The sequence below is a fragment of the Suricata suricatta genome, chromosome 4 (assembly GCF_006229205.1).
Source record: "Suricata suricatta isolate VVHF042 chromosome 4, meerkat_22Aug2017_6uvM2_HiC, whole genome shotgun sequence".
NCBI lineage: Eukaryota > Metazoa > Chordata > Mammalia > Carnivora > Herpestidae > Suricata > Suricata suricatta.
The window spans coordinates 937,468-948,868 of NC_043703.1; the positions used below are offsets into that span (position 1 = coordinate 937,468).

Sequence of the window (11,401 nt, forward strand, 5' to 3'; positions counted from 1 at the left end):
TGGGGACCTAGTGGCTGGTGCTCACATCTGCTCCCAGGGCACCTGTCAGGAGCGCAGGCTCCCAGCCCACCCAGAGCCACAGAGGGGGGCGGGCTGACCCGCAGGCTCCCCCCACCCCGCCCGCAGCGCCTGGGAATGCGCTCCTGATGGCCTCCTGTGAGCACGGCTGGGCTGGGGCCCCGACGTTCAGGGAGAGAGACGGCGTGTGTGACTTGGGAGGCCGCCAGGCTCCCGCGACCTGGTCTACTTCAGAGCGGGGAGCACCGGTGTGGTTAGCACCACGGGTGGGGGGGGGCGGCCCAGCCCACGGACCCTCCGGGAGCTGTGGGACGCACTCCAGGGACGCGCCGGCCGAGGACCTGAAGTCATTCACGGTCCCCAGGGAGACACTTCCCCTTCAAACTGGACAAAACCCAGAGCCAAAGCTGTCTGGGAGAGGACTGCGAGCAGACGCACAGACTGAGCAAACATTCGTCCCTCAGCCCCACGGTCTGCAGAGGCCGGAGGGCATTTCCCACGGGGGCCCCGGCGCACAGTTAGAGGGGCTCCTGACAGTGGGGAGAGAACGTTCTCCACAAGCACCAAGAGCCGCATTCACAAGAGAAGCCAGAGAAGCATCTGGACCTCCGCGAAGGCAGCATCCTGCCCTCAGGCCCGACGGAGCAGCGCCGGCGGGATCCTCCTAAAAGCGGCCCGAGAACTCACTCAGCCTGACGGCACAGCAAGGCGCTCACCTCACCACCGGCTCGTTCCGAGCGCTGTAGATGTTGATGCGGCCCACGAACCTGGCGACAGAGAAGCGGGGTCAGTGCCTGCGGGCGGGAGACCCGAGCTGGGCCGCCTGCTCCCCGCACCCGCCTCGCGGCTCCCGAAGGGAAGCTCGAGGGCTGGCCCTTTCCCCAAGCCCCTCCCCCTTTTCTCCCTTTGTCCTCTGTCCCTATCGGCCATGACTTCAAGGATTTTCCTTAAAGTAGGTTCCTCAAATTACAGAAAACCACTTTTCTTCAATAAGCCTAGTTCCAGTAAGCAGTCCAGATATTTGCATAAATAGCCACAGATTTTAATATTTGCTGGACTATGAACATTTCTAAGCGGCATATTCCTGGTTTCATCTTCATTTTGAATCAGTGGTTATTTTTAATAAATTAAAAAATTTTTTTAACATTTATTTTTGAGACACACAGACAGACAGAGCACAAGTGGGAGAGGGGCAGAGAGAGAGAGAGACGGAGACAGAATCAGAAGCAGGCTCCAGGCTCCAAGCTGCCAGTGCAGAGCCCAACGTGGGGCCTGAACCCACAACCTGCAAGACTGTGGCCGGAGCCGAAGTCGGACACTCCATCACGGAGCCGCCCAGGTGCCGCTGATGTGGTGGCTGCACACTCCCTTCCCGAGCAGGCAGGGCACGGGTCGCGGCCAGGCACAGAGCGAAGACACGTGGGCACAAGGACTCACGGGAGCACAGACGGGACTTACTTGTACAGGTCAGGCTGAGGCTGCTCACACTCGATGGTGGCGTGCAAGCCGTCGACGTCTTCTTCAGTGTGAAACCCCTTGGTGTCCTGAACGGCATAGTGAGTCTGCAGACGACGGGAGAGGTGAATTCACAACAACACGTCGGACACGACCCGGCACCCCTTGAGCAGGGGGGCACCCACGTTTAGTCTGCTGTGCCCACAGCTAAGCCCGACCGCCAGGCCTAGTCAGCACCTCGGACAGAACGTGCACCAGTTCCCACCACTACCATCTCGGCGAACGTATAATGGAGTTTGGGCGCGTTAACGCGTCACTGAATCGCCTGGTGCTACCGGTGATCCTCTACAAGGTGCCAGAAACTTCACTCCTGCCCGCCGCCCTCAACTTCGGAGGAACAGTCGCAGGACATTCTTCTGGAAAGCGGGACACGTGGATCTGTCACAGTGACAGGGGTAATGTTCCTTTTCCTCCCGTGAGGCCCTACTGTGTGCACGCTCCTGCCCCGTATCACAACCCGCCTAGCCTGGCGCTGCTGGTGAGCGTGAGCTCTCCCCGCCCGGCTGCCCACCAGGCCCCGACGGACAGCTCCGCGGACCGAGCCAGCTTCAGACCCTGGAGGGCTGGCGGGACACTGACGGCAGGCTCTGGGGGCCCCAAGCCCGGCATCTCTAAGAGGACCCGGCGACGCCAACGCCCCAGCCAGAGGCGTCACGGATGTTAATGCCTGGGCTCAGAGCCGAGTGGGAGGGCCTGCTCGAGATGGCGCGTCCCTCCCGTCCTCCCGAATTCACGCGTGGGCAGGAGAGGGCGCAGTGAAAACAAGCAGAGACACGATCACACGGCAGCGGCAGCATCCACGACAGGTCGGGGTGCCCGCTGTGCACTGGGGCTTTGGGAGATTTGAGTCTATTGTCCAGGAGCCCCTGGAAGACAGGCCTGCCCCATGGATGCGGAGACCGCAGACAAGCTGACAGTGCCTGCCCAAGGCCACACGAGCCGTAAACGTGGCCGGTGCGGGGACTCCGCAGCCTTCCGGCAGGGCTGAGGTAACTGCAGCCCCCAGGCTGGAGCGAGTGTGCAGACGTGACGTTGGAGAGACACAGACAGGATGTGAAGCTCGATGGCACCACGGGGGCAGGGCGGTGTCCACCAGCAACGGGCGAGGGCGACGGCCGCCCCGTCTCACGTGGGGAACAGCTGTGCGGCCACTTGCTGGCGACGCTGGGGCACCGGGACGGGCACGAGGGGGCAGCCCGCTGCCAAAGGCCAGGGATGGTGGGGCGCCGGTCTCCCCGGCTCTGAAGAGCACAGTCACCGAGTCTCCTAGGATTTCCTTAGCATCCGAGGGGCCAGAACGTTAGCTCTCTCGGGATCCGTTCGTAGGAAATGTGCCCAGAAAGTCTCGAATGGTTTGTGGGAGGAGGAGAATCGTCCACAAAAGACAGACAGCACTTCCCTCCCGTGGTTGAACCCCGCCACGAGTCACAGTCGGCCGATGCCCGCTGAGCTGTGCTCACTTCCCTAAACCCCTCGGAGACTTGTTTGGTGTTTAAATAACGAAAACTGTAAAAGTAACAGCAATGGCTTCCATTCTTTCGGGATAAAGCTGTGTAACACCAACTGCCGGGCAGAGCCTCACACTGAGGACCAGACACGAATTTTACCTTCAGAAAGTCCTGAAGATATTCCAACGAAAAGGTACTCTTTGAACTGACAGTCACTTAACAATTAGACTCCTGCATGACCTTTCACACAGTTCCAGTCTAGGCAAGACACTAAATGTCAAAATCCCCACAGTCCACCCATCGCCTCCTAACTCAGCCCTTCTGATAAACGGCGCAGCTAGGGAGTAACAGGAAGTTCCTGTGTTGGCTGGGCGTGGTCGGCGTCATGGCCCTGGGGGGACACGTGGCCCACACAGCTCCCGGGGTGCCCTGTGACCACTGACAACATGGTGCTGCAGGCACCACGGGGGGGGGGGGGCGTCCCCGGAGGGAAGGCACGGCACCTTGTGGCTGGACTCCCCGTCCAGGCTGGCGGTGGTCACGTGGCAGGTCCCATCTCCGCGGCTGCTGGAGAGGAAGATCAAGTCACAGGGGAAGGTCTCATCCTCCTTGACCATGACGATGTCCCCCACCTGCAGGACGGACAGACGGACAGCCTCGGTGCGGAGGCCCCCGTGGGGGCCCAGCGAACTCCCCGCAGGGCAGACCTTGGCAGCGACGCTCTGTGCACACGCTTCCCGCTGGCCGGGGCAGGTGTGCAGGGCAGGCCTTTAGCCGATGACGAAACCCTGATGCCTCCCCGAAACAGGAGATTAAATCAAAGCCGTGGATTCTGTCCACGGTCTCCAGCCAGTGGAGCTCACGTTTACATGACTTTGCCTCGTTCTAGAACCGATTCTCTAACAGCGTCTTAGACAGCCTGCTCTATCGTGACTGCTGAGTACCGTCTCCTGAGTCCACACAACCCCGACGGGGCCCGTGAAACCCAACTGCTCTAAACCCTCAGTTCTACTGACTACAACTTGAAAATACACACGTCAAACTAGAGTTAAGGAAGCAGATTGCGGGAGGCTTCTGCCTTCAGCGAGAGGCGCTTGGGGAAGAGGTCGGCCTGCACCGGTCAGCAGCCCCAGACGGACGTCCTGCGCCGTGACCCCGGCCCGCGCCTGGGCCGGAGAGAGCCGCCGGCACCGCTCACCCTCAGCTTCCGGCTCTGCTTGCGGACCAGCTTGCCGTGCTGGATGAAGTGCACCGGACACTGGTTCATGGCGCTGTCGGCCTTGTGGCGCAGCCAGTCCTCATAGCCCTGCGGGGGACAGATGCGCCCTGGAGCAGACGGCCTTGGGGAGCAGAGGGCCGCGCGGCACCCTCACCCCGGGCCTGGCCGTCTGGACTTTGACGGACAGGCCGCCGCAGCCGTGGGACAGGCGAGGGGCAGAAATCACCTCTCCTCACGCCCAACACCCACCCACCAGCAAGTCCTGTGCTCTCCCCTTAAATAGGCCCCAAATCTACCCACTTCTCCGTGGCCCCACGGCCCCTGCATTCTTGTGCCTCGTGTGATCGGGACACGTGAGCCCTGACTTCTCTCCATTTGCTGCAGGGCTTCTGGACCTTCTCCTGCGGGACACGCATCCCCTGTCTGCACCGGAGTCCGCTGGGGGACCACGAGCAGCCGCTCACTGCCGGCACCATGGCCGGGCCTCGGAGGAGCCAGGACCAGATCGGGCGGGAGGACCGGGGTGGGGGTCTCCCATGCCCCTTCCTGCAGGCTGGGTGTGAGCCTCACTGGGTCCCTGAGCCCTGGGAGCGTGTCACAGCCACTGCTGGCGGTGTGGCCACAGTGCACTCGTGCAGATATGGGGGAAGGTGGGGGGGTCACGTGGCCTGGGGGCTATGGAGCCTGAGGGGGGCACTCAGCCTGGGGGGTAAGGAGCCTGGAGGGGCACGGAGCCTGGGGGCACTCAGCGGAGGTGGGGGGTGGCCACGGAGCCTGGGGGGACACATGGCCTGAGGGACACGCGGCCTGGGGGGCCCGGAGCCTGGGCAGGAGGGCCTGTGCTTGCGGAGCCGGGCAGCAGGCCAGGCCGGTGCCCTTGGAGAGGAGCAGGGACTCTGCGGGCCACGGGTGGGTTCCAGGCCTGTGTGTGCGCGGCTCAGTGGAGCAGGGTCAGCAGGGGTCACGCACGACGGTCACATGGCAGCAGCCACGGGCACAGGTCCCTGCACATTCCTGATGGGGTCTCTGCACCCATTCTTGGAAAGGGCACCACGGTGGGCGGACTGGTGGGCAGGCTGCGTGGACGATGGTGAGCACTTGGTCCAGCACACATGCCCCACCCCATGCCCTGACCTTTGCTGAATGTCTTCTAGTGCCTTTAGAAAGCCAAACGTCAGGTGCACCTTCCCGGTCCTGGAGGCACTGTGTGTCCTCAGGACCTCGGAGCTCCTTCAGCCCCCTTTCTGCCTGCCTATGGCTGCCGCCCCTGCCCTCGAGCGCCTCTTGGGGCCCTCACGTGGGCTCTGCACCAGCTTCTCGGGAAAAGGACGGCCATTCTCCCAAGAACACAGAGGAGCAATGGAAACACCTCGCTTTGCTGTGCCCGCCGCTCAGCGCAGGTCCCGAGAGAGGACACAGCTCCTCCGACCCCACGCCGGCCCCTCCTCTCTCTTCCTCAGACTCCCTCCTGCTCACGGTTTCCCCTTTTCTGACGCGTGTGCGGCACAAACAACTGAAGTGTTCACGTGCTTACAAAGGCGTGAGGACAACACGCTGAATATTAGTCACGAGGTGCATCGCTCAGTAGCGCGTCTTCCGCGCCATGTGGCCCACGTGTAATGACCGTGCCGCCGTCACCCCGCGAAGGACATCCAGTCCCGAGGTTCCCTCCCACGAAGTGCCTGCGCAGGGCCTGCATGTGCTCTGGGATGCGTGTAACACACACCGGCTGCATGCACTGGCCACCCTCGGGAGCACGGGCCCCGCCAAGCACAGCTTCTGCCTCACCCCCGAGGGCCAAACGGTTTTCCGAGATGGCGCCGCCACCAGACGCCCGTCAGCGGAGAGCGGACGCATTTAACCACATGACCATCCCTGCTGAACGGGTCTGAAGGAAAATCACTTTGTTCAAACCTGTATTTCCAGAGTACTGAAGAGTGAGAAGCAAACCCCACATCCACACAAAGGAACCCTTAAACGCTGCTCAGAGTTCTGTGTCAAGGAGACGCCAGTGCAGACGCTCGCACACGGAGGACGCCAGGCCCAGGCTCGTTCTCCGTCTTCCTCCGTCAGAGAAAACCGCCGCAGGGCTGACCTGCGCTGTCACCGCTGCACCACGGCTGTGCTCCGACCACAGCTCACATAAAGCACACGCTTTGTGTTTATTTAAGACCCACACCAGGAAAGCATGGCTTTGCAGCAAGAATCTGACCATCGATCCATCACCAGGAGGTGCCGCTTTCCCCCATTATCCAGATCTCCCACACGGAGGGTGGACAGATCAACACCGAGGTGGGAACACGCACGGAGTCTGTATCCGCAGCACGCAGAGAGTTCCTGCAACTCCTCAATAAAAAGACTTTCCACCCGATTTGAAAATGGCCAAGGATCTGCTGCCCTTTCCCTGAAGAAGACGTGAGCACAGGAAAGGATCCTCCATATCTTTGGTCACCAGGGAGGTGCAAAGCCGAGTACACAGAGCGGCTCCGCACCCAGCCCGTGGGAGGCGTGGCCGGACGGGTGCAGACTGCCGGAGGCCGGGGAGGGGGGCGCTTCCGGGCTCCTCCGGGGGGGATGGGAATTTTCCAGAACCAGACAGTGCGATGGCTGCAGCACAAACACGGCTCCATGCATGGCAGAAATAACCAAGGTGCGTCCGGTGTGTGCCGGCCCCGTGAGAAGAGCCCCTGCCCCGCGCGAGGCGGGCCTCCGCCCGTTAGAGAACCGCACCCGCACCCCGCACACGGCAGGTGCCTCGGGCTCAGACGGCCGGCAGTGTGGACAGGCTAAGAACCTCCTCTAAAAATAGATCCTTTCTCTGGTAGCTTCTGAACCTGAAAACCTTGGTCTCCCCCTCAGACGCACACAGCATCCCGCTAGCCGCCACGTTACATAATCTCTCTTATTTTAGCTCGTGTCCATCAAAGACAGTTACCAGAACAAATCTCTAGAACTTGGTTACAGTGTCTACGGACTAGCTAAAACAAACAGGGGCGGGGGGGGGGACCCTGCTTTGGAAGAAGGGGATGTTATGTAACGAGGTCGGCGGCGACTCACCTGTTTGATGGCCGTGACCGTGATGACAAAGAACAGCGGGAGCCCGCTCGTCACTGGGCTCGTGGGGGTGTCGATAATCAACTGCAATTAAAAGAAAATTGTAGGGCTGATCTCAAAAACACACACTACTGACGTTAGACTGGTTAGAAACATTTGCTTTTGCTTATTTCAAAGGCTTTACTGTTTCCCACTTTATCCCCCGACTAGAGCGCTAGCAGATGGGGGTTAAGTCACCCTCTTTCCTATAAAACCGAGCAGAGCTCGCTCCGGTTAAGGGACCCGCTTCAGGAAACCGCACCAACCCTGGCAAAGACTAGAGTCTGACTCCAGGGCAGATTTATTTTAGTTTCCTGCTCCGCTTCGGCACCATGCTTCAATTACATTACTTGAATAATTCAGTGGCGGGGACATTCTGCAGGGCCTTGCACTGCATTTCACGTGACTGAGGAAAACGGGGCTGCTATTCTTGAAGCGTATCGGACCCACGGGTCTCTGGTGCAGGGCTCCCTGGTCCGCTCCTTTCTCTTCCTCTCGGGGTCCCTTAGAGCATCCTTGTGCGCTGGGAACGGGCCGCAGCACAGCCCAGAGGCTGCTGGGCTTCTCCTACAGCCCAGGAAGCCTGACTCCCCCCAGGACTGGGAGGGGCCAGAACCAAGTCAAAGGCACCGAAGCGCTTGTCCTTGAAGGAGGAAGCCGGGAGAGGACGGGCAGGTGAGGGCAGCCCCCTTGCCCTCCCTCCTCGGCAAACCCGTCAGCGGGAGTAAAGTCACTTACTTGGATCGTATGCTTGAGGTGATTAACAGAAAGGGCAGCAGCCTTACCTGTACCAGAAATATGATAAGGAAATAAAAGTTGGCTATTCTTCTGAACTGTTCGAACAGGTTCTTGGGTATGAAGTTCCAAAAGGTGTACTGTGGAGAAAGAACAGCCCGCAGGCGCGTGCGGTCAGCGTGCTTCCCCACGTCACGCTGCGTCTCAAAGCACAGAAGGTTTAGTCTTAGATACAAAACCAGATTCAAAATTTAGTTCTGTAGCCATTTTCTCAACTGGCCGGCCGTGAGCATGAACTGCCGACACAGGACGCTGCCCCAGAGCAGCACACCGGTTACCCAGGCCTGGACGGCCCGACGCCCAGCAACGCAGTGTAACGACAGCTCTACGGCTAAAACGGGTTCCGTGTCCCGGGAACCTGTGACTGTTAACGCACACACAGCCTGCCGTCCTCCCTGACGGTAACGCCTCCACAGGCGCCCTCTGGTCTTGCCGGCGAGCTACTAGCTGGCGACAGGCAGCGACGAGAGATCAGCCTCACCAGGCCGTCTTGGCCGGCGGAGCCGTCCCCGCGGTCAGGTGTCTGGGCTCAGCCCCGCGTGGCCCCCTCACGGTGCAGAAGGGGAGCTGGGTCTTGGCCGCCTCCTACTGCCCAGACTCCTGACTTCGGCTGCAGGAGGAGTTTCCTTAACTTCTGTGCTGCAAAAGGCAATGTCGCAGAGGCCACTGGTCTCCAGCCAACACTGAGCTCGTGTTGGTCCGTCAGCTCCGAGGGCTCGCAAACCTGCCCCCGGACCCTCCCCAGCACCCTTCCCTGCCGCGTCCTGTCTGACCCAGGCCTTCGTGTTCTGCAGATGTTTCGTGTTGGTGGCTCGTCTTATGACTCTCTCAGCAGTGTCTTCTGAGGAGCAGAAACTCTCATTCTGACGCGGCCTCCAGCGTCAGGCCCCCAGCGGGCCCCTGGGTCTTCCCACCCCCTCGTGGCCCTACCCACGTCACGTGGGTTTTCTTCATGCTACCATCTAGGCTTCCACAGCTCTGGGTTCTACATTTAGGCCTGCGGTCCATTCCGAGTCCATTTCTCTGAGAAGTGGACCATCCATGTTGGATTCACTTTTTGCAAATGGACGCCCAGCAGTTCCATTACCATTGGTGGGAGAGACGGTCTCCGCTCCGTTGTGCGGTCATTGCTCCTTCGTCAAAGACGAGCTGACTGTCTCACGTGGAGGCCACTTCCTGGCCCTGGGCTGTCCCGTTGGCCACGCTGCCCTGAGGAGCAGCAGCCTGACGTGTGGTCTAGACACAGGGCAGCGCCAGCCCCCCAATGGGCCCCTCTGGGTCCTGGTCTCTCCCTGCAAACCTCAGAATCAGCATCCTGATGGCCACAACATAACCTGCTGGGATTCAGATTCAGATTCGGCCGACTCCACAGAGCTGGACAGAACTGACGTTGTCACAACACGACGCCTTCCCATCCACGAACACGGAATGTCTCTCCGTGTACCTAAATCTTTTCCTTCATCACACTTGTATGGTTTCCCTCACGGAGATCTTGCCCATATTTTGTTACAAGTATGTATGTGTTTCTCTTTTTTCCCGTGTTCACGTAATGGGGTTTCTAAATTGTGAATTCAACTGTCCGCTGCTGGCCATGCTGTTTGTGAGGTTTTCCTGGGACTTCTCCCTGGGGTTTTCTCCGCTGACCATCACGCCACATGTTAGCGGCGGTTTCTTCCCTCCCAAACTGCGTCTGTCATGTCCCCCTTCCTCCCTCACTGGGTCAGCAAGGACATCGCTGAGACGCTGCAGGCGGCCGGCGGCGGGAGCCCTGGCGCTGTTCTCAGTCTCGGGGTGAAAGCATCTCATTCTTCATCATTAAGAATGACGTCAGCTGTGGGTTTATTACAGATGTTCCTTATCCAGTTGAGGACATTCTGTATTCCTGGTCTGCAGAAACCACATCACAAACGGTGCTGGGTTTTGTCAGGCGCACACTAGGCTTTCGTCTGACTGCGAAGAGACGGAGGGCCGGACGCAGGTCTCCAGGTCAGGCCCGGGGCCACGGCACTAACGGAGAGCAGGGAATGCAAGTCTCCATCTTGTCTACCTCGGTTTCTCAGCCAGAGACAAACAAACGAAACCCCAAGAAACCAACCCTTGCCTGCCAATTCTCCCAAAATGGTGGCAATGTCTCCTCCCCGCAAAAACCCCTCAGAAAACCAACCAACCAACCCAAGAACAAAAAAGCCATGGTCTGAATTCTTAATTTGCTGCCCCACCTCAGGAGGCTCTGACTACCCTACGGAATTCAGAAAGTGTTTCTTCTAGGGGCGTCTGGGTGGCTCAGTTGGTTTAGCGTCCAACTTCAGCTCAGGTCAGGATCTCATGGTTCATGGGTTCAAGCCCCGCGTCGGGCTCTGTGCTGACAGCTTGGAGCCTGGAACTGCTTCAGATTCTGTGTCTCCCCCTCTCCCCCCCCTCTCTCTTGCTCTCAAAAATAAATAAACATTAAAAAATTTTTTAAAGAAAGTATTTCATCTTTATTCTACTGCAGAACATATGGCCGTATCAAACTCTGGTCCCAACACCTAAAAATCCAGTGAACTTTAGTGAATTATTTGAATTATTGAGGGACTGTAGTCCAGTTTTGTCACGTGTAAAGTGAGGTCAGCAGCGTGTGCCCTGGAGGGAGGGGCGGGGATCAAAGCTCTGCCTCCAAGCGGTGCTAAGAAAATAATGGAGTCATTAAAATTTTACAGTTTGACAAACAGTACAAACACAATCAATCTTCTTAAATTTTTAAGGAAGATATATATATATATATATTTTTTTTTCTCTTACAGGGGCCATGATGAAAGTCAGTGACTTTCCACAAACGTTTAAAAGGAGATGAAAGGAAACAAGTCTGCACGCAGGCACCGCATGTCTGTCTGTCTCCGCGTTTCCGTGACCAGCCTCGGAGGACCCTTTGTTCTTCACGGATTTCCTGAGCCCACTAGGAAGCCGCATTTCCCAGCACCCAGGCCCGTATTTACTGCCCACTCGGTCACCAAACTTCCCCCAAATACTTGAAATATGTTACTTGGCACCAAAGTCACACGGAAAAGATCCTACTGGAAACCCCGCCCTCCACCTACAGGAAAATCGAAAGACAGAAGTCAAACGCGGTGCCGACGCGCCTCCGCGCCCGGGGAAGAACGGGGACGCACAGACAGCGCCGCCGACACGGGCGGGGCGGGACAGCGGGTCACCGCACCCTCCGACCTTTTACAGACTCCTCAACGCCTCCACGTTAGGTCTCCACCTTACGCATAAGAAACAACAGAGCATCATCTGCTGCAATCTTCCCAGGTGGAAGCTCCACGAAGTCCAG

The 11,401-nt window shown here is 58.8% G+C and overlaps 1 protein-coding gene across 1 annotated transcript in view; it reads right to left on the reverse strand.

Moving 5' to 3' along the window:
• ATP11A (ATPase phospholipid transporting 11A) overlaps positions 1–9,096 on the reverse strand; it is a 51,611-nt gene extending 42,515 nt beyond the window's left edge. Inside the window, exons 1-7 of the mRNA XM_029938392.1 lie at positions 9,019–9,096; positions 8,079–8,225; positions 7,258–7,338; positions 4,180–4,287; positions 3,485–3,613; positions 1,477–1,580; positions 735–785 (exon numbers count right to left, since the gene is read on the reverse strand). Coding sequence (XP_029794252.1) covers positions 735–785; positions 1,477–1,580; positions 3,485–3,613; positions 4,180–4,287; positions 7,258–7,338; positions 8,079–8,225; positions 9,019–9,096 — 698 coding nt within the window. The remainder of the gene's footprint in view (positions 1–734; positions 786–1,476; positions 1,581–3,484; positions 3,614–4,179; positions 4,288–7,257; positions 7,339–8,078; positions 8,226–9,018) is intronic.
• Between the last annotated feature and the right edge of the window lie 2,305 nt (positions 9,097–11,401).